General features: G+C 28.1%; 1 protein-coding gene across 2 annotated transcripts; it reads left to right on the forward strand.

Annotated features, from left to right (window-relative positions):
- Positions 1 to 4,057: 4,057 nt before the first annotated feature.
- Positions 4,058 to 22,638, forward strand: LOC100166835 (perlucin). 2 transcript variants are annotated; one of them, XM_001950768.5, is made up of 5 exons: positions 4,058 to 4,597; positions 12,293 to 12,550; positions 21,544 to 21,656; positions 21,734 to 21,842; positions 21,989 to 22,638. In XM_001950768.5, the coding sequence occupies exons 1-5, from the start codon at positions 4,441 to 4,443 to the stop codon at positions 22,228 to 22,230; spliced, it is 879 nt and encodes a 292-aa protein (XP_001950803.2). In that variant the 5' UTR covers positions 4,058 to 4,440; the 3' UTR covers positions 22,231 to 22,638. The 2 variants fall into 2 exon arrangements, with proteins under 2 accessions (XP_001950803.2, XP_016663197.1); XM_016807708.2 differs by lacking the exon at positions 12,293 to 12,550 and having other exon boundaries at positions 4,079 to 4,597.
- The last annotated feature ends 2,968 nt before the right edge of the window (positions 22,639 to 25,606 follow it).

Consider the following 25,606-nt stretch of genomic DNA (forward strand, 5'->3'; position numbering starts at 1 on the left):
ATTTCAAAGTTAAAATAATTGAATACTTATATTATATTGTAAAAGTTTATAATTACACAAACTAAATTGGAAGTTTCTTAAATATATGAATCGTACGTAAAAATTACTTCAAATAGTCAATAATTGAAAATATATTAATTTTGCCTATAATAATATGCACATTCATTAGGTAGTTTAGAAGATCACATCACCAGATTTTTTTACAAAATATTTTTGAAATTTTGTTTTTTTACATAAATTTGCATATCTCCTTTTTTTTTGCACATTTCCCCGTATTTTGTATGCATAATATTATGTAGGTACATGTTTTATATATTTTTTTTAATTTTAAAGTATAAGCACAGGTTCTAGATATTATATAATATCAAGACTTAATAAGAAAACGAATCCATAATATGCATTTGCTTATTAAAATACCTAAAATATATTAGTTATGCAGAAATACACATTGTTTTTAATTAAATTTAAAAATGAAAATAGTAACGCTAGGATTAATTTATTATACTTAATAACAACCCTGCATCTCTTACCTGTTATAAATTATAATAATTTTACATAGATTATATCACTCCATTGTTGACACATAGGTAACTTTTATTTAATTATAATTACAATGTTATGTAAATCGTATGCGTCTATTTACATCGACATTTAATATGGTACCATATACACAAAACATAATATAGAATACACACTCTACCGAGACACTGAAGTGTACGCGTTCAAGTGACTTGTCGTGCAGTCTTCTTGTACATTTATAGGTATAGTTATTAAAGCATTTTACGGTACCTATCTTATAATTATTATAATTTTGCCGTGACATCAAATTGGCTTGTTAGAGACGGTTGCGTTGTAGCAATGCTTAGTATGGAATTATACAACAATTTAAGAATTTAAGAATTAACACATAGATAAAAATGCGGACGGTCTTCGCAACTGTATTTAGGATGGGCTACAGCCTGCAGAGGTACATGGATCACGGAGTTCGTATTATACCTGAGTATACAGGTGTAGGTACTAAATGTTGGACATTACATTGCTCACTCTGCTCACCTTGGCTTCTAGCCAGTGTATTATTATTATTATTTTAAACGTGAAAGCAACGGTCAGTGATAAATCACTAGCTATATAGCAACTATAGTATCGGCAAACGATTTAAAACGTTTAAAAAATTTTACTTGACGTACCTACCTATAATTATAGGTAGGTATGTTTTTTTTTATTATTAGAACTTAAGTTTTAACCACATAGGTTATGAGCTTTTGATTTGCAAATCAAATCATCTTAAATATATATTTTTTAAGTCATATATACATTTAAGTAATTGTACTGTTTCGTCAGGGACATAATTTCAAATTGTTTTCAGGTATACGAGGTTTCATCTACAAGCTGGGCATTTTGAAATTAATTCACTAGGCCACATAAAAATATATATATTTATTACATTATTAACCTGCGTCTAAGGTTTTCCGTAGATCATGGACTTCATCAACATACATAGTAAAATGTAATTTAAAAACTAAATGATAATAAATAATTGATTATATTAAACTGTGAAAATCATTACCTACAATTCATATTATATTGCATTCAAACATAGAAGATGACAAATTTAATACATACAAAAAAGCACATAATATTTACTTTTATCAGTTGTTAATTATATAAATATATTATATTAAATAAACTAAAATAAAAATATATTTTATATCCATAACTTTTGTAAGAGCAAATTGCTCCAGAAAAAAAAACTATAATTTAAAAAAGCGGATACCGGGGACTAATAAGTTTATACAGTTTGATTTAAATGTCTTCTTCTACAACGTTAAGGATCATAAGATCATTTAGTCTTTCATCGAACATGGGCCATTGTAGTGCGTAAATACGACTTTACATATTCTTTTGAGTGATGAAAAAAACCTTAGCTTAATTATTAATGTGAAACATCTAATGCGGTGGGTGATCCATGCGCGCGAAACACCTAATGCTCCTTTAAAATAAAGAATACATTTTCTAAATAAATCTGAATATTTTGTTCTTAATTATACTATTTTTATTACCTTTAATAAATTGTCCTTTCAATGTCCATGTTTTATACAAAATGATTTCGATATTTCACATCTGTCCCATACGACAACTCACTTTTTTTTAATTTCCAGCACGCTATTTTTTTACGTAAATATTATATTTGTTAATCTAAAATTACAATTTAAATTTAGTTGTATAAATAATGGTGCATTATTTCAGCAGGCCAACCTGGACTATTTTAAAAGTAAGGGGGTGCAACCGCATGACTGGGATTCGTTTGAGAAATTTAATATTGTTTTCTTAAGACCGAAAATATGTTTTGAAGATGATCGGGCGGCAGATTCATTCTATACTTATAATATAATTGTATATTTGTATGCACGTTTCTTATTATTATGCACATGCAAGGATCTTCTTTTACACATCAAATATTAACGCGGGTCAAGTTTCTGCTATATCCGGTTTATATGTTTATGTCATATTTTTTAAATTATAAAAAAACAGTTTATTCAAAATGTTATATAATATTATAATATTCAGGTAATATAATTATAAGTCAAAATAAGTACGTAAGACATTGTTCACATATATATATAGTATAATATACCTATAAAAAATGTTATAACATCAAAAAATGAAATGTAATATGAAATGTAATATAAAAATTTGGATTGAATACTGCGAGCCTGCACTAACCACTCATGACTCATGAAGTCATGAGTGTGAGCATTCGTCTCGTTTCAATATAGTGGTAGGTAGGTATATTAAATATTTATGTATAGTTTAAAGTTAAGACCAATAACTGAATGACATATCATGATAAAATTCAAAACTCGTTTTGGAACGAAGTACGAGGAATAACATATGCATGTTAAAAATATCAACAGAAATAAATTATAAAGGTATACTATCAATAATATACCAACTCAAGATCATAACTCATTAGAATTAGTATATTTTAACTTAATTTTAAAAACCGTTGTTTGGTGAAACTTAATTGGATCCAAACATCGATAACTACCATATAACTACAATAAAATGCTAAAATAAAAATTAACTTTTACTGTTCTATGTTATTATTACATTTTTACTATTATTACAAATTAAATCATTTTTTTTTTATCGATTTTCCACATAACCTGATCGCAAACTATGCATCATAAAAATGCGATCGGGTTAAAACAATAATAATTATTATGTATTATGTTAACTGTTAATACAAAATCCATAGTCAATAGGTATGATGATTTTTAATACAAAAATTAAATTGAAAGTTCAATTTTTTCAGACGCAAGTATTATCGTTATCAAAAAACGCATTTCGTTTGGTTTGTGATAAAATTTCATTATTAGGTATAATACCCATTACCAACACTCTGCGTGTAATTCGAATTTTGTTTGCAGATATTATATTGAATGTGGCCAGTTGTTACAGTGGATTTTTATAGACGGTTAAATTATTATTTCACGGAAAAAAACTCAGTGCGACCATTAAAATTATAAAATTTGCATTATTTTACGTATGCGTTTGGTGACGTGACAATTCTATAATAACGTTATATACACCGCTATAAAAGGAATGTAATTTATATCGATCGAGTCACTCGGGAGTAACGAGGAATTCATTATACATTATATTATTATTATTATTATTATTATTATTATTATAGAATTTCAAACCTGAAAAAAAACATACATATACAGAATAATGCGGTAATAATACATGTTTATCCTGTGCAATGAGATGAGACCATATATTATAATATAGACATATATATATATATATATATATATATATATATATATTAATATTTAACACCGACTGCAGTCTGGTCTACTCCTCTGTTTAAGTATATAGTATTATTATGCCCACTGCAGTCTTACCTACCTCCTGTTTGATATCCGCAGCGACCAGCAAGCCACGACAATGTGTGTGTGTGTGTGTGTGTGTGTGTGTGTGTGTGTGTGTGTGTGTGTGTGTGTGTGTGTGTGTGTGTGTGTATGTGTGTATAGCTCCACTCCGTATACCGGTTTCTGACGCCAACCGCTTATGCATGCGTATCGCCACGCGGCTGAGATCGAAAGTGGTCTTATTCGCAGCATCGCGTTGCCCACTCGTCGGCAGCGGCGGCCGGGGAATAAATTTCTCCTTCTAAAGTCCTCCTCATACGATTGTCCACCAGCATAACGAACGATAATCGCGCACGAAATGGATGAACTATCCAGATATTACCAGCACCTATACCGTACCTAACCTACCACCGTGGCCGTGGTGAGATTGTTGTATTTATAACACCATCGACCGCGTATTCACTTTTTTTTTTTTGCTCCGTTTTAGTTTTTGTTTTTCTTCTCACCAGTATAATTAAATAATCGAACCGTTCGAGTCTTAAAGTACGCATTATTATATACAATGTACTATAGTGGTTTATATCGTGCAAATATGAATTCATGGACGGATACCGCGGCTAGAAGTATAATTCTGTTCCTCACGTTGTTCATGTGTTTTGTTGCAACTCGAAGTCAGATAGCTGTCCCTAGAACTGCCCATAAGCTAAACGAACCACAAGGTAAATTCATATTTAAAATAATACCAAATATTTATATATGAAAAACCATATACACAATTATTTGTTAAGGAGATTGAGTATTTAAAAAAAAAAAAATTCTAAGAAGATAAGTATTATACAACCTTTATTTAACATAATATTTCGAATCCTTAACAGTTTCCATAAAGCGAAATAAGAAAGGGACATTAGTGTATTAAATATTTGGAATCGGTAATTAATTACAATTTAAAAGTATTTCTAAAATTAACCTTTATCATAATATTATGTACCTACATCGATTTGATAAAAAAGACATTTTAGATAATATAATATTATACTCAGTTATTTTCTAATTAAAATTATTTAAACATCAATACATCATTATTCACTCTCATAAACTTGTGTCTATTCAAAATGCTATATTTAATATTGTATACAAATATATAGGTACAATATAAATATTTCAAATTCGAAGAAGCACGCAAATATGAATAATTAAAAACCGTTTTGTTTTACCAATTAGAAAATATTATAAATGAGTACTTTAATGACTAACACTTATGTCTTTAATGGAAGTGTGATAAGTCTGGTAAAAATCCGTTAATCTCATTCAGCTTTCTCTCGTCCACAAGAATTTTTTTTCGATTTGACTTTCTTTATAAAATATTTTAGTCGATACTCCTGTTTAAAATGCTTAATAGCTATTATCTTTCAAGTTATTATAGCAATCAATAAATTTTGTGGCTAACATATATTAGCATATTGTAATAAAAACATTAAACATAGTAAATACATTCAACTTAACAATCCAATTGTAAATAATAGAAATACCTACGTATAGTTTACATAATATTGTTATGTAATTGCCGTTATTAAGTTAATATAAAAGTAATGAGACTTTTATTTGTATTGTTATACTTTTTAGAATTATCAAGTAAAATCTTTAACAGCTCAAGGATAAAGAATGTGAAGTATCCATTAAAAATAGATATAGGGAGTGAAAAACAAGTATACTTAACCTATAATAGAACCTATGTCTCTTGGCCTAGGTCCTTGACAAAATTGTATAGAAATATATTGTAGAAAGGAAAAATGTTTCTGTTACAGTTTATCGAAACAAATAAAATTGTGGGAATGCGCACATTTGTGTGAAAATTAGTATGTAGAAAATAACGAGTTTCTTTTTTTAAATTTTGCTTTAAGCCAAGACGCTAGTGCACAACTAAACAAGTCGGATATTTCAAGTCAGGATTTATTCCAATCAAATCATGATCATTACATCACACATTAATTTATAGTAGGTACCTAATTTTTAATGGAGTAAACAAGTATAGAGGATAATATAATATTATAATATTGATGTTATTACTTATTACGTTTTGTTTTTAACATACAAATTTTTAATCAGATCAGTTAGTAACTCGTAATAGATGTAATAGATTAAATAGGCGTATATAGGCGATAATAATATATTATAGACGTTATTACTTCTTACGTTACGTTTTTTAGAGATCAATTTTTAAATCCACGTGTCCCTAAATTAATTTATTGTAATTATTATTCTAATACGAGTAGGTTTTATTATATAATAGCTTAGTTATTTACAAAAAAATAGAGTTAGTATTCCTTTTAAATTTTTAGTCTCTATTTTATAAATTTCAGTCGGTTATCTTTATTATATACTATAGTATTTGAAAAATTATTCATAAAAATTATAATACCTATACACCTACGCATTTAGTATTAAATCCGGAAATGTTCGTTTTCTATCTCATACATATTAATCTTTCTAGCTTTTAATGCTCTGAATTCGATCGTCGCATCACCGTTGGATATTAATATGCTATAATAAGATTATTAAATAATAATTGAAAATAAAACATGTTCTGTAACGAAATATCATAAGCTTTTTACAAATAACAGTAGATAGGTAGGTAGAAAGAAATATGATATTTTATGTTTATAATAATACGTTGTAACTCGTAGAATCCGCTTATGATAATAGCAAAAATAACTGCAAGACCTTTCTGTATAATTGATGGTTATGTCGTTGTACAGATTTATAAAAGCGAAACTGTTTTAGCACGCGCTATTATCATGTGCTACACAATAGGCGTGAAACACTATTATTGTTTGCGTACTATTATAATGTGCATGATTATATTATTACGCACGCCAATCTCAGCTGCAGGCTGCAGCTAGCGTTTATTTCAAACACAGATACGATTAATATTTTAACAAGAACACCAGCCGTAGTATGACGAGAAATTAAGAGTTATAATATAGTAAAGCTAAAATTAGAACGAAAACGTGTATTTGTTTTTATGATCGAAATGCAGCTTCTTTCGTAGGCATATCTAGGTACCTATATATTATGTGTAGGACGTAGGTAGACGATTCAATAAACGTACATGGGTTTGAAGGTCGTGACCAGTAATAACTTATATATATATATATATATATATTATGCCCAACTGTATCTTACTATACTACTGAAAGTTATAGCACGTATATAATATGTGTGTGTGTGTGTGTGTGTGTGTGTGTGTGTGTGTGTGTGTGTGTGCTTTGCCGCTCGACTAGCTATATTGTATAATGTGACATCCAACCGGTATCAAAGAAGAACTTCCTTGTGTACTGATATGTCTCCACCTATTATATAGGTGGGTCTCAACTCGTCGAGAGAAAGTGGATATAGGTACTATTTACATCACACGAACCTATAATTTTGTCCCCAATCTCATTATCACGGTATATATATCTTTAAATATTGTTTTAAAATATACAAATATAAAAATTTATCAGATTAAAAAAAATGTTCATTATTATATTATATATGATTCAATATTACACCATTATTATAATAATATTATATTGTCCATTATTAAATAATGGGTTTTTTTCGCATCTACGAGTACCATAAGCTTCGTAATATAATTTAATGGGTACTCCTAAAACTCTATAACGTTGCATAAGATTATTTGTACGTATAATAATATATTTTAAGTATGGAAAACAATTTGGGCCCTACAAGTCCTTTTTTTACACACATTTTTATAATGCCACAAGCATTCAGTAGTAGAGAAAGTACCGTATAATGTAATGTAATATTATAATTTATAATGGGTACTTTTGTGAACAATGCTTATAGGTATACATTTATATGGGCGTGTAGTTTGTACACCACAGACGAAAAAATCAAATATTCCATAGATTATAAGTCAAAATTATAAATTTAAATAAAATAATGTCATAACCGTTTTCCATTTTTAGAAGTTTTTTTTAATTTAATTTTATAATTTGAATTGGTATAATAGTATTGAATTAATGAAAGAAAAAGTTGGTTGCATTATCGTACAAATTCCGTTATAATACTTATGGGCTATGACGTTACTTTATTGTGACTGATATTCGTTTATACTTTATTTATAGGTAGGTAGGTACCTACTTATAAGTTATAACTTTTATAAATAGTTGTATTATATAGGAACGTATGTTATAATACAGCAATAGATATTATTTATTAAAATTGCATGTACATTGTATATTAATGAACGTATAATAAATTTTGTTAGCCATGCAATTATGAAGAAGTATTTATTAGACGTCACTTGGGTTATAATGTAATATAACGAGGTACAAAAAAAAAATATTCGTAGTTATATCTTCAAAACTAAATGACAGTTATCAATAATTAATGAATTGAATATACCTAAACCCATCTATATTTTTATAATTATTAATGTTAGTGAATTTGACATTACGCCTGTAAGAATATTTAAAAATAAACGTTTCGTTCTGCGTGTATGTTGTATTACTCAACTTATAAGTTGTTTGAAATAAAAATATTTTTCTATGAGTTAAGCATAGGAACTCAATTAAATTATTAAAAAAATTATAGCATAATAATAATATGTAGGTACTGCATTAATCATTATTATTAGGTGCATCTTAAGGTCATACATCAATCATTTACATCTTCTTTTTTGCAAACATTTTTGTCTCCTCTCCCAATTTATTGAGGTAACAGAACATTATATTATTTTCACGATGTATTTATGTACACATTAAACTATAGTATCTACGACCTATCTTTCAACAATATATAATTTTATCTCTATTTTCATGTAGGTATTACAAACATTGCAATAATCAATGTTCATATTTCAAATAGTAGTCCATATTATAGTAATATGCTAATGCTTTGTTTACTATACAATAATGATGATGGAGTACCTATAATAGCCTATAATAGGTATTAAATTTAAGTTAGGTTATAGTTACAAGGTAGTATAATGATTACAACAAAATAACAATATTAACAACTATAATACATCATGGTAAACCGACTAAACCGTAAACAAATTAATTAGTATTTCACCTGTTTACAAAATAACAATGTATACCTAATGTTGATATTCCAAATGTTAAACTTAATAGTTAAAATAAATTTTACCTAAGACACAAGGGGTTAAGAACAAAGCTATAAAAAAATATCTCATAAGCATAACATATTGAAAAACAAAATGACTTGCGTATATTTTTATATTCAACATTTCTCTGTAGTTACAACTATTGAATAAGTACCTGTATAATGATGTATAGGTATAGTCAGTACACCATAATGGTTACTGGTATCAATAAAACAATCACCTTGTGTTGTATATGTTGTGTTTATAAGTTACGTTATTAAAAAGTGTCTGATGGATGTCTACTGAATAGTAAATTTTTATTCGACAATAATTATATATAATAATTGTCTTATGGATGCAAATAATAGGTTTCAACTGATTGATTGATTATCAATAGAGTATAAAGATCGATGAAATGAAAATATGTAACACTATTGTTAGTATAGACGTTGCAAAGCGCTCGAGATAAACGTTGCTCTTGCTATTATTTAAAAATATATATATCTAGATATATACTATATTATATAATACGGCGATCACAGGTATTGTAATACAAGTGTAATAAAATCATACATTTATTTAAAATGCATACCAGCTTAGGTTACAGGTCTAGTGTACTAATCGTACATTTAGGTAGGTTATGCTATATGTAACCTATACCTACCTGAGTATATGCAATGTTTTTGGTTTTAACTGTAAAACGGTATAGGTTATCGATTTAACACGACTCAGTGATAAATACTTTAAGAGTGTGCAGGATAGAATAATAGCATGTATATAATACAATATTGTTAAATAGTTAAACATTTAAGAATTTCAAGATGATAGGTATAGGTACCTACGTATCGGAAAAAAAATTGTAGCGTCGATTAATGAAAAAAACTCTATACCATCGTTAAAACTGTACAGACTTTTAACAAATAATGTGCATATTATGAATATGACATAATAGCTCTATGGCCATATATGAGGTCTATCTACTTTTTGTCATCATAACAGCTATCCAGTAATTATATCCAGTACATACTAGATACTATACAGGATATAGTGTTCGATCACATAATACCATAATATACCCGGTACGTATTATATTATATGTATATAGTATATACCTACCTAAAAGTAATAACGATCTATATAATCAGAAAATACACACATTATATATAAATTGCACACATTGTATGCATATTTCGTCGGCGTAACGAATTTTTCTTCAAACGTCGCGTAGGTACTATTTATTATTATATACCTACCCATACAATGGCGCCATAGTATGGCTAAGTACTTATTCTATACATATCTCGTACATACCTATCTCCGTTCTCGTAACAAAGCGTGCAATACGGACATAATAATATAGCTGATCCACCTACATGTCATGATATGTATAAATGTATATTATCTAAAGTGATTCACCAATCGTGTTCACCCCCATAATATCCGTAATTTAAACATTTATTCAAATTCAAATTTTTCAGAATCAATGATCAAACTGAACCACCTTATTTATTTCAAATACTTCGAATTTGCATAAAAGTAATTGATTTTTTCAAATGAGAACCTCTCTTGTTTACTGTAAATTGTTTAAATTATATTTTTTTGAAAATTTTAATGTAACCTTAATATATATCTAAATGTAAACAAGTGGTTTCTAAAAATCATTTATGTAATACTGATAATAAATCATGATACTATAGGTTTATAAGATATTGGGGGCTATGATTGTTTATAATTTATAGTACCACCTAATCAATACTTATCTATTAGCATTTTATATTTTTTTTAATTTTTCTGATTTATGAGCTTTTACTAAATATTACATCAATAATATGGTTAATATTTATTAGACTAATTACTATCATTGACTATACCCAGTATCCTTAGTAAATTAATTGATTGATTCCGAGTTAAATGCATCAGTATTTTCAAAAATATATGCTTACTCAACTTGTAGTGAAATGCTAAGTTCTCATTATAAATATAAATTTGTATCAAGAACCCCCAAATACTGAAATACCCCAGCAAAATTTAAGTATTTGTAATTTGTAAAAAAATGGTTTTCAACATCAATACGTCACATGTGTTATCTCTGTCTAATGTCTTACAAACGTACAACAGTAGTATAGCAAATTTGTTTTCAGCAGAACCAATTTTGTATTGATTGCACTATCGAGTTTCAGAATAAGAATATATTATTTAGAGTACCTCATAGGCTTTTTATATTCATTTAAATTTAAATATAAAATGTCATGAGAATTTAAAAATTTAAATATTTTACATACTTACCTACCTAGTTATAATAACTTCAATATTAAAGATATCGACAAAAAATTGGTTCTACTGAAGGCGAATTTCCCAGGTTGTACATGCATTTATGTAAGTTGGATGCGTGTAACGTATGCATACAAATTTTAAAAATCATAAATCGAATAGATGCATAATATAATACAACAGGATTAAACATGATTGGCGAATAACCATGTATACCTATAAAATATATTAATATATATATATATAGTATAGCTATAAGTAGGTACCTTCTATTCATGATACATTTCACGTACCTACCTATTGGTTACCAGCTATACCTAACTCCGTTCTCGTAACATCGCGTGCAATACGAGCATACAACTTGACAACCTACATAATATTATTGTTATAAATACATTATAATATATCGTATATAATATTATATATTATATGTATATGCGCATTATAAATTATATCATGTTATTGTTATTTATTGTATTTATTATTTATTATTGTTGTTATTATTAACATAGGTATTATGTTTTCGTGCGGGGTACAATTTTTTTCTAACCGATTTTTGTAACACATTTTTGTAATATAAATGCCATAAAAACGCAAATCAACCACAAAAAAATAAAAAAATATAGCACTCTATTCAATAATATCTTTCCTCTAAAGTAAAATCTATGAATCATAAATAAAATATTTTTGTTAATAAAGAACCACGATAACGAAAACCTTACGAAAAATTGGTCAGAAACAAAAAACGTGTATCCAGCCCAAAAATATATTAATTATGTTTGGGAAAAATTTAATTTAATTCTTAACACAATATATAGCATGCTAATAGATATTTTTCCACTAAAACACTTTACTCAAAAACATATTATCTATGTTTCCTCAATTATTATAGTACTCCTTGCGGAGGAAAAATATCTAGCAGCATGCTACTCTTTTTTTAATAATTATTGCACCGACGTGCTATCTAATATACCGATGCGAATCACGCAATGTTGTGTTATCCACTCTTGAAATTCTTGTTTGTTGTGTGTAGGTGGTGATTTAGTGAGGCAGAATAGCATTACGCAGCAAATACTGGCGCAGTACCTGCAAAAGCGTCTGAACAGGGCGGGCGGGAGCGTGCAACAAATCGGTCAGCCACAGTTGTTATTGCCGACCGGTGGAAACGATTTGACGGCCAGTGTCGTCGGTATAAATAATAACAGTATTCAGAAAAATGTCGCCGAAAATCTTTACGACGGAAGTCCCGATGACGATGACGATATCATCGGAGATGCGCGATATTATCAAGGTTAGAACGTAGTCAGACAACGAAAATCGCGTTAGGCGCACTTATAATATTACCTTTTCTTCTATAGGCTGTAATAATATGATATTACAACCACAACACTGTGAGGAGTTTAGAACCCTATAGTCGATGGACGGACAAACACAGGGACGCACAAATAAGTGCAATATACAATAGGTATAATAATTAGAATATTAGATTTGCACGCAAGTTGCGTTTTTAAAAAAAAGAATTTCAGTTGTTGTCCACACTGTCCCAAGAACTATGGTGTGTATTAAGTATTCTATGTAGGTATTCTACATTTATAAATATTTACGGATGTGGGTTATCTGAAAATATATGAATACGAATTATTAGAGTGAATTCAAGATCAAGACAATATATTATGATAGGCGTACGGTTATACATGGGGTTTGTAGTGGTTGTCTAGCTCTAGAACTCGAGGTGCTATAACTGCTATAGCCTATAAGTATGCTAATTCGCTAAGTACCCTTAACACCAATTCTATGTGTGCCAAAGTGTATAACTGTATTAACAGAAGCCAGTAACTTATAAGTAGTGCCGTAGTGGATACTTAAGATATATAGTACTGTATTGTATATATAAGTATAAGGACATATTCATGTGTTTTGTGTCAATAAGCCTGTTGCGCAGTTAGCGTCGTATTATTATTTATTGTACTACTTACCGTGTAAGCGTAATAATTTAGTTAAAATTATATAAAACCAAAAGTAGGTAGCTACTGTAATAATATTTGTTACCTATTTATTGTTGCTATTGTTTTGTGATGAATAACAGTAGATACCTATTGCGACTACTACATTTCATTGGTCCAGCGCACACGTGTGGATTAAGTATACATCCGACTTCCGTGCATTTTTCAGGAACAACATTTTAAATACATAAAAAACAATTTAATAGGTATCAGAATATATTTAGAAAATAGTTTAAGGAAAAAAGATAATTTTATTTGAGACCATCGTTGACAACATCTCCTCCTCCCCTTCTATTCATCGTGCATCAGTAAAATATAAATACCTACGGTCAGACATTCAACGGTTTATTATATACCTTCAAAAAAATATACGGTCTCATCCATCATTAGGTAATATATAGGTACCTGTGGCACAACTAGGGGCAAGGGGGAGATGAGCGGGGCTTAGCCCCCCAAAAATATCACTTATTGATTTAGATATAAGCTCCCTATGGGTTATTTCAAATTAATAGTATTGTTAGGTAGGCTAACATCGGGACCACGTTTTTCTGATATGAATTATAATAAAATATAATAGTCCATGGTTTGAACAGTGAACGAAGTGTAACCTAGGGGCTGTAAATACAACATTCGTAATATATAATATAATACTGTCTACTTTTTATTATAAACCATTTTTTTTTCATGGTTGAGAAAATATAGTAGTTGAGTGTGGTAATAAATATAGAATACTTCATGCGAAAATTTTTCGTAGTAAATATTTATGGGGCGAGGACATTGGACGACGAAGTATACGCTTAAAAATTCGTGATCCAAGCGGAGGTCAGGTCATGAAAAACATATTTAAAGTTTGACCAAATCAAATCCTTGACCAAATTTTTAAGTATTTATGGAATACGTCATGTGAAGAGAGATAACTATTTATAATTAATTACCAGCTATATAATACCAATTTATACTATAATTACATATATTCTATACAGATACCTATAAATTACGATATTATATGTTTGCATTGTACATGCAAATCCCCTCTGCAGATATTATATCTATTAGAATTAATATTCAAGACAGATAAGTGTATATAGGAGCTGATATAAAGTGATGATAACAAAAATGGGTGTTCATTACAACCGTGAACATTTAATTGTTATTAGACAAACATTGTAGTATACAATTCATAAAAATATATCGATTTTTGATATATAGGTTGCTACTTTATTATTTTTATTTAATATATTACTCAAACAATACAATAGACGAAAAATTCAATATAATACATCATTCTCGTATTATAGTCATACGTACACAATGTTATAATATTTTAACAATCGTATACGTTCTAATTATTTTGATTGCCAAACTACAATAAGTACTGAAAATCTCGTTAGATGATATTATCAGTTTGCGTGTCAAATGATATTGAACATAAAAAAAATGTAGGTAATGTTACTAATGCTGTTTTAAATATTTCGCTATAATTTACTAAGTGGATCTCATCGCTATTGTTCGGTATTTTGTAACGTATAGACGTAGGTGCTATTATATACTGTATAGGTACTAGTAATAATAACTTATAAAGTAACTACCTATATATTGAGTTTGAAAATTTGTATATGCACCTGAGTTTGTTAATAATAAGTACCGACAAACCTTGATGGTAATTCTCATATATTTATATTTTAATATCTATTATTACATAATTAGGTATATCATATACAGGTGCGCTTCATAAGATACTCATTTCTGATTTCATATAAAAAATTATATGATTGTATAGATAATTTAGACTGGTAGGTATTAGAAGAATAATGTACCTTTCACAGTTTCACGTAATATACCTACTACATTAAATAATGAGTGTATCACTGTATTAGTAGTTTAGTAGATACCTATCTATATCATTATTGTATTGTGTGATAAAATAGTTTTTTGTCATTTAAAGAGCCTATTCTTCATAAAACGAGTTATTCTCACTATGTAATGAATTTATGAATAACATAGGTAATCATAATAATACATTTTTTTTTCACAATCATTGTTGAAAATTAAAGAACCTATATATCTACTAAATCCCTACTGCAGTAGTTATTCATAACTTGAACCATTTTAATCAATACTCGCATTTCGAATTACCTAAACATTAAATACTATAAATACCTATAACTGCAATAAAAATAATAATTAAATTGAATATATACTCGTAACTCGTTATAGAATCAATATCAATCACGTCACTATAAAGTACTAAACATAGATAGATGTTACATAACCGTATAAATGTACCTAATATTTATGTACACAGGGACGCATTTAGAAATTTCTCGTGGAGGTATGAGGGAGGCATGGCAAATTAAATTTACCAATAATAATAACGAATTAATCAACTATAGTAAAGTTGCATATTTTTGTTTTAAATTATAATTGATTATATGAAATCTAATTTTTTTTATTTTTTTAAGGAAAAGTTTTCCATAACCTCATTATTTGAAGGTATTTATTTCTTCTTCTCGGTGGTATGATAACCAGGCCAACCCTTACCATGGTCGTATACACGGGGGTTATGTGAGATGGATCACCCCATGACCTTTATATATATATAATATTAGCGCGGAGGGGCACTACCCTGCGATTTATCTCAGAAATAATGAAAATATACCAATATATACCCCCCCTATTCAAATTCCTTTATATGTCACTGACATAGGCGCAAATTGACTAATTTTTTTGGGGGGACTCAAGCCCCCCTCCCCATAGGCCATATGGCTTAGTACCACAGAATATAAAAATTATTATTAATAACTAGATTTTGAACTGTGAGGACTTAACTGACATTTGGGGGATTAATTCCCTCAAGACCCCCCCCCTATTTGCGCCAATGGTCACTGCGACCCTTACGCTAAGAAATTAACATTACAAGCAATTTATACGTAATTAATAGAAATGATTTAATCACAACTCACAAGATTAGGTATTTATATGTATAATGAAAAATATGAACACAATTATGAAACATTTCATTACCTGATATTCTCATTATCAAATTTTCAATCGTCCAGTCGTATTATCGTAATATCACTAAATCAAATAAATTTGTTGACAAATTTATCCAATAATATAATATATTATGATTTTAGTAATTTGTACCAATAATACTATGTATACAAAAGTTACCTACTCCAAAAAAGAAATCCATTGGAATTCTCCAATGGGCTGTGGGTTTCTTTAAATAACCCAAAAATAAATTTGTTTGAAATTCATTCATATTACTATTGATGAATCAAGACAATCAATTAAAGTATAGAAACTGCATATTTATTATGAAATTTGTTGAATGTCTATATTTATAATTTTTGTAGGTATACCTACGCGAACAGTCGTTCATATTTCTGTACAGTTTCCGATAGTCCTTTTCTTGTGGACTTAAATACAATTAATGATTCATACCTCACTAAAGATGAATTAATTGATTTAAGATAAAAACTAAAAAGATCATACCACGATTTTCACTAAAAATGTTATGAAAATATTTCGGTGTTCGTTGAGAATCACCACGGTTATCTGTGAGCTGATTAAGGGGGGGGGGGGGGCAGGGGGGCCATGGCCCATGGGCCTCGAAAGTTAGAATATATTAAGGGGCCTCTAATTTGTCCATTACTTTTTTCGTTATAAGCTATGTAACACTAAATAAATCACCTAAAAAAAAATCGATAATTATTTAGCAAGGAAAAAAGCTTGTAAATTATAATTTATAAATAAAGTGATACATGAATACATTATTCATTATTTATTGCTATGTGCCTATATACCTAATATGTTTTAAATGAGGCCCTTGTACGAAAAAAAATATATTAAATAATATAAATGTGTTCCAGGGGGAAATGACCGGCCAACGTCATATGAAAGTATACCAAAAATGATGAAGAAATACCCTTTAAAGATTGAATCTAACTTTTATTTTTTTAGTTATGAGCAATTCACTTCTTTTTATCAAAACCATGCGTATCACGCATTTGTTTATGTATCTTCAAAACTTTTCAAAATTTTGGCATAATTTTATTTTTATTTTTAAGCTATTTAATTGTCCTATCAACTGACATACGCAATTAAACCAGAAATGTGCTAATTATTTTTATTAAATTTAAAAAAAGAGAAAAAGCTGGCAAAAATTAGTATTTTTAAAAGGAAATTGTACATTATTCCAAATAATTTATTATTAACTATGAGTTTTTGTTTTTTGTATTATAACAACTAAAATTTACCGAATAGTATAAAATTAAACGAATGACGACCAATTAACCGACTCAATCCTAGGAAAACTAAGATTGTGACGATTAACAGGAATATATTATGAAAACCAAACTTTCAAGGTATTCTAGGTATATTAATGTGTTATTTAGTATAATTCAGCAGAATAATACAAAAAACAAAAAACCCATACTAAGTAATACATTATTTGGAATAATACACGATTTCCTTTAAAAAATGCTAATTTTTGCCAACTTTTTTCTACTTTTTTAATTTAATAAAAATAATTAGTGCATTTCTAGTTCAATCTTCAATTGCGTATTTTGGAGTGTTGATAGGACAATTAAATAACTTGTTAAAAACTTTTGAAAATACATAAACAAATGCGTGATATGTACCTATGATTTTGATAAAAAAAAGTTTGCCCATAACTTAAAAAATAAAAAAGTTAGACCCAATCTTTAAAGGTTATTTCTTTATCATTTTTGGTATAGTTTTATATGATTTCGGCTGGTAACTTCACCCCGGAACACATTATATACATTAATATTTTTTTCTCGTACAAGGGCCTCATTTAAAACTTTGGCCCCTGGGCCTCAAAATGTCTTAATCCGGGCTATGACATTTCTGATTCCATTCTCCATCTACTACGTATCTCTGCGAATCTGAATTTTCTACAATAGTCTCAAAAATGATTATTCGCAATAATTTAGTAATGTATTAACTCTTAATATTATTATCATTAAAAAATAATAAAAATAAAAATTATATATTACTTTATACTTTAAGGGGGTCCATGACCCAGAAAAGGTTAATGATCTATGCTATAATAGTGTTCCGAAGTATTTATAGTGTAGATTGTATTGATTATCCATAACTTTGAACTATAGTAAATGGTAAATCCTCGTGTGATACCCAGTAGGTAAATGCAATCAATTATCTATAACCACGGACTAAGATATAATATTATATACTAAGATATCTTAGTCCGTGACTGTATATATATATCTAACTTATGTTATAGGTAATCACTAATTAATATTTAAAAAAAAATGTGTCAACATAGGTAATTCATTGATAATCATAATTTTAGTTTTTGATTTCATTATTTCATTTCACATTTGTCAATTATTTCTATTAGGTAGGTAGTACACTTTGTACATTTATAGTATAAGGCACCTAATAAAATACCTGTGCCGAGTGCTGACAATCTTATAACACGGAGAAAATATCTGATAAAATTATATATTTTTTTAAAATATTATGTGTTCATATTTTTTTGATCAGAAAAAATATTTTATACTCTTATACATATTGTTATTATAAGATGGTAAATCGAATATACGTACTACGTATACGTAGTCACGCGGAAACCAACTATTATAATATTATGTACCTATAATTTGTTTCACGCCATATAGTAATTTACATTATAATAATAGTTCTTGTCTTCTCGAAACTGCCAAAATATGTACCGTATTAAAAAAAAAATGTATTTATTTTTACAACACTACGGAGGTAATATCATAATGAATATATTAAAAGTATTTATTATTGCAATTACGAAAATGTCAAACAATTTTTATAATGTTCGCGTATAGACGTTTTTATTTTGTTTCTAAGAATCGTACACCCGTCGGTCATCTATAGATTACATCAACATAGTATATCATCATGGGTATTTTATCAATTGTGAATAATAAATTTATTTTTTAGAACTAGTTATTTTTAATTGAGTGTACGTAAGTTGTTATATTATGTTGTTCGAGTTGCTGACCTCGGATGCAGAAAATAATAAAAGTTTGAAAAATATTTGTTTTTTTTTTTAAATTAATTCGGCGCCCAGTATTAATATTATGCTTTGATTAAAACTATATGACGAATATTATACACATAACACATACTTCGTGTTCATTTTGTTACTAACCCGCATGTATTCAATAAACTTCTACATAAGGATAACCTAACGTTTAACATATTACATATTATTATCAATATAATATAAATCATTCAAAAATTCCTATACATATATTATGTATACTCAATATACATCAATGTAGAGAGACCTAGCTAATCGGACCCATATGGTATGTTATTTTTAAAAACATTTTAGAAGGTTACGTTTGAACCTTGAACCTATATATTGGAGTGCAACGAGTTACAATACCTTGAGGGTCTGAACCTGAAATCAAAATAAACCTCACGGTTAAAGAATGATGTGTAATGTTGTACTAATGTAGATCGTATGATGTATCATGTGTACAGGTATAAACTATAAAGTATACCTATGTGACACTAAACAAATGGACGGTATTATATTTTGAAATTTTTTTCCCTCATCAGCTATAACAGGATAAACAAAAAAAAAAAAATTATATAAATTTAACATCTTATCCATTTGTATAATAATTTTAATACTTCATTTATATTTCCCCGCACATACATTATACAGTATATAATATACATCAGTATATTATATTCAGTGGCAAAGAACCAGTATTAAAACGAGTAACTAGGGAGATATTATCATTATACATGTATGCCTAATCAATGCAACTTAAAAACTTTATAAATGGAAAAAACCCTCTCCACAACTTAAAAAAACAATGGTTTATCTTTCGAAACATATTATTTCCTCAAAATGAATCTAGATTCTAGGTATGTATACGCAGGAATTATAGGTACTCCACATAATTACGGATCGCTATACGATATTGGATATAGCCAATTAGGTATAATTTAAAATACCACTGATACTATAAAGGTTAGAATAACTCAATCTTTGTAAAAAAATTATTATAGACAATTGTTTAGTAATATTTGAACAGAATAATTTATTTCTAACATAAATAATTTGTCCACAACCATATATTATAATTTATAGTTGTTTTAAATATTATAAGAATAATTGTAGATATATCTAATTAATATAATATTAAAACTTTGGATGATAGGTAGATACATCATAATACATATATTCAAGTTAATTTCGTCTAATAGTTTACACCGTTAATCTAAGTTAGTTTCAAATTAAACTATAGTAATAAGTTATAACTATTAACAGGACTAATTAATAATGATATTGAAAATTATTTTTTTCATTGAAACACTTGAAATATTTAAGGTCACTCAACATCAATAATAATAATATTATGTATTACATTAGGTGAATGTTGAAAAACATTGTTTGTTTAATAATTACTTGATTTATTAGAAGTAGAAACTTTGTCGTACGAAGAGCTAACATAACTCTGTAATGATAAATGAAGGTACCTAATTACATTTTAAGGACCAAATTTTCAATCACTTAAATTAGATATTTCTATACTATTTTAGGAATATTCTGTGGAGATACCTACCTACCAACCTATAATTTTTTTAAATAAGAACCACTGTTTTTTTGTTAGATACATGTAAATTGTTACGTGTTAAGTAGGTACACGAATTTTAGAACATTTTGATATATCTAAATCAAAATTCAAACGAGTTTCTTTTGAATTATATAAATTTGTGTAGGTTAAGATGATATATGTCCATTGGCCATTATAATAGACTATAATAATATGGTAAATATGAGGGTTGTAATTATTTTACAATTATAATAATTATTAATTAATTCATAAGCCTTTTATAATTAATAAAAATAGACTTAGTGTAACAAATACGCTAGATCAAATTTTATCGTCGACCATTATAAATACATTTGACTAATAGGGGGGCTGTAATGATTTTAATATTATACAAAATATTATTTAATGATCAAATCATACAAATTAACAATTAATGCTTGATGCAATTTCCATATATTTTATATTTTTGTTGGACCATCTTTAAGTACTAATTATTGGTATGATTTAAAATATAGCTATTAAGTAGAATTTGAATAAATAACAAATTTATAATTGAAGGAAAACATTGAGAATGCTAGGTGAATCATTCTGTTACTCTGTTAGATACATCTTTTTTGTTTTGAATATTCGGTATAATGTCAAATGTCAATTAACTAACAATGTTATGTGATTTTATGTTACAGGCGAATGCAACAATAATAATTGTGTTGAAGACAGCGCTTCCGTCATCAATAAGTGGTCACTGCCACTTTTACGATCGGGAGACAAAAAATTATACTTGGGAATATTTTTTAAGGTAACTATAAAAAACATAAACTAAAAAAAATCTATTTGAATGACAAACGAATACATCACCTATTTTTATTAATCTAGGCTAATTGGTACAAAGCCGCGCAATACTGTAGATATCATGGAATGCATTTGGCTAGCATAAGTAACCAAGAAGAGAATGACAAGTTGGAAAAATACATTAAAGACAATGGTAATAACTTAGATACCTACTTGATAAATTAATTATCATAAACTGTGTACCTAACTGTAGGTACCTATTTAGCTTGTGGAATGGGTGTAGTGTGATAACAGATTTTAATTATTATAAATTATTACGAAATTTTATATTGTGTTTAGGTTTAGGACATGAACACTTTTGGACCTCTGGTACAGATCAAGCAGAAGAAGGATCATTCTTTTGGTTGGCCAATGGCCGGCCAATTGGATATACTAACTGGAATGCTGGGGAACCAAACAATTTCAAATATGAAAATGGTGAAGAGGAACATTGCTTAGAGTTATGGAATCGAGACGGAAAAGGTCTAAAATGGAACGATTCGCCATGTTCGTTTGAAACCTTTTTTGTATGTGAAATGTGAATAACTAAGAAAAAATCATTAGGAATAATTAAATTAATAATAATTGTACTATAAAAATATCGAGCATTACTATAATTTATAACTTTATCACATTAGAATTAATTTGTAAATAATTGCATTAGACAAATCTCTCAATTTAGATTTAATTATTTAAATAAAAAAAAAGTTTCTAAACTGATTATAAATTATATACTATATCATGTAATTGTAATATTAAGTAGCTAGTTAAGTAAATACTAAGAAAAATACTTTTAAGTATAAACATAGTTATGTTAACGTTTATTTAGTAATATTGAACAAAACAAAATTGTATAAGATATATATAGGTGATATATCGATTAAAATATATAAGGCACTACAAATTTTTTTTGGAAATATATTCATTTAATATGAAAAGTGTCTTAACTATTTTGAGTTGTTAATTAATTAGTTTTAAATATACGTATACCTATGATGGACTGGTGATCACTGACCAGGCTGTTCACTTATTAATTATGTAACAGTAACAACAAATCGCACCTATTTTTTTTAATCAAATATAGATATGATAATATAAATATAATGATCGTTAAGGGACTCCAATCGATGAAGTGACTTTTAGAACAATAATTTTTTTTTAATATCACTTTACCCCTTATACTCTAGGCGTAGATGATTCTGAGTTTTGTAATTTCTTCAACAGCTCTTTGAATTCATTTTGAGCTAAACTCTTTTTTTGATGCCAGCCGTTTGTTTTCAAGATTCTTAGGCAGATGGGTAGGTGGTACTTGGTTCTAAAATATTTCCATTAACAAGTCATTTTGCTGTTCCTTTGCAAAACTATTCACGACCATTCCACATGTAACCACAATCCAGGACCCAGGACAAAAACTTCACTAACGCACACTCACACACCTATAATATTTGTTTATATTTTATATTATGAGGTGCGTGACGCTGGCACCCGCAAGTTTAAATTTCAACTCAAAAACCACATCAGTAATTGTTCTACAATTTGTACGAATTTGTTACCACAATTCCAAAATGTGTACACCCTCCCGTCGCCCGTAAAATCCAAAAACGATTTCCGGGAGCCAGCGTCACGTGATGCTGGCACCCGGAATACGATGTATTTGACCTATCGACCCAAAAACCACATCAGTTATTGTTATATAATTTGTACGAATTTGTAACCACAATTCCAAAATTTGTACACCTCCCCGTCATCTGTAAAATCCAAAAACGATTTCCAGGTGCCAGCATCACGTGAAGCTCGTCGGCCGATACACCGGTTGCTGACCACTCAACTACCTATAGTGTAAACTATATGTAAATACAAATATAATATAAACTAGAACTAATAGCCGAAGTAACTATAACATAAAAAAAAATAATAAAATAAAAATAAAAATAAGTAATTCGTGCTTAGGTACTTGAAATATTTTAAGTGTATTAATATTATATATATATATAAAAATGAATGTATGTGTGTCAGTGTGTGTGTCCATATTACCATGGCAACCATTTATATATTATTTTGAGATTTCCGTCCATGTGTGTCTCCATATTACCATGGCAACCAATTATATATTATTTTGAATATCCGATGGAATGTTTTGTATATAAATGGTTGCCATGGTGATATGTAAAACGTATTATTCATATAGAGTTGTCAATTTTAATGGGTAACGAAGTGAACGGGATCAGATATTTTTATATACGTTGATAAATTATACCTCTGAGCAGAAGATAGGCTAATTGAAAAAGGGAGAGGACCAACCCCGGGAGGTGCTCAAACAGGAATTTTGAGATTTCCGATGGAAATTTTTGTTTATAAGTGGTTGCCATGGGTTTTGAAGCTATTATAATAATAATTATTGGTTGCCGGGAAACGAAGTGCACGGGATCAGCTAGTTTACTATATTTATTTACGTCCGTGAAGTTGTCACCCCCACTTTGAGATATCGGCTTTAAATCATTACAAATATTTTGCAACTGGTTTGCAACAATTTGCAACATCAGTTTTGAAATTTTCAACTTCCCCCATTCTTCGGAAACTTCGATTTCCCGACCGTAGTAAGTACCATCAATTATAACGGACATTTAAGACATTCAAATATAGATTTATGAGATAATGGTGGAAGCATGCTTGGTGAATCACTCCTGTATATGTTCAACGTTGATAATCGTTTTTGAACGAACAAAATAATAAATACAAACAGCAAAACGTTGTGAGGAAATAATTAGTGAAATCTAAATAATTATGGAATATTCAAAATACTAAATAGTATAATCTGTTTACTATTTAGAAATTAATTTGGTAAACAAATTTTAAATAACTTGAATATTATTTCCTGCTTATATTTTAAATACAAATAACTGGTGTTGACTGTATAATATTATACGATGAAAAAGGCTTTATTTAACAACAATAATATTATGTTTTAAACTAGTAAATTACAATGAAAGCCCAATGAATTCGATCTATTTAATGATAAAAATATAGATTATTATCTATAATAATAAAATATTTATGAACACCAGTGTGGGTAAATTACTTTTGAAAAGTAATAAAATTACATTACTCATTACATTAAATGTTTTTATTTTATTTAAATTACTTGTCGTTGTATCTCCGCTGGGAGACCTCTACAGTCTGTCAAATCTGCCTTTTTTATTTTTTATTTATTTTAAGCTATAAACCATCAATTGTTCTTATTGTTCTTTTTTGTAACAGATTGAATCAAAAACATATGAACCAAAAAAAAAAAAAAAATTAAATTACTTAATAAATTATTAAAAAAAAATTTAATTTTTGTTCTAATATTAGTATCTAAATATAGTCATTACTCATTATAAATCATATACTATAAAAAATATTTTGATAGTTTTTTGTATTGATCAAAATGACATATAGATAAAATAAACAATACAAATTGTAGGTATGTTATGAGTTGGTTAACAGTTGGCACATTAAATATGTTATGTACATAATATTTTGTCATTATTGATTTTGTATATTTTGATTGAAATCAACCTTGTGACCAAAAGTAAACATTTTAATAAATACAAACCATTAGAAATAACAATGTTTGTAAATTCATATATAAAAACGAGAATACGTTGTTTAACTATAAAACTATAAGCAGTGTCAAAACATTTGGGTGTTCAAAAACCAAAAACTAAAGTTAAAAATTGCTTGTTTCAAATGTTAGAATTCAAAAAAATATTGCCATTTATATCTAATATTTGAAAATTTAATACAAGATTTCACATACCATGTTTTTCTTTTTGAAAAAAAGTACCTATATCTACTGGAAAGTCAAATTCATTTTTTATGAGCGTTCAAAATTTGATATTCTGATATTCACCCGTAAATTAATGATTTATCATAGAA

The sequence above is a fragment of the Acyrthosiphon pisum genome, chromosome A1 (assembly GCF_005508785.2).
Source record: "Acyrthosiphon pisum isolate AL4f chromosome A1, pea_aphid_22Mar2018_4r6ur, whole genome shotgun sequence".
Taxonomy (NCBI): Eukaryota; Metazoa; Arthropoda; class Insecta; order Hemiptera; family Aphididae; genus Acyrthosiphon; species Acyrthosiphon pisum.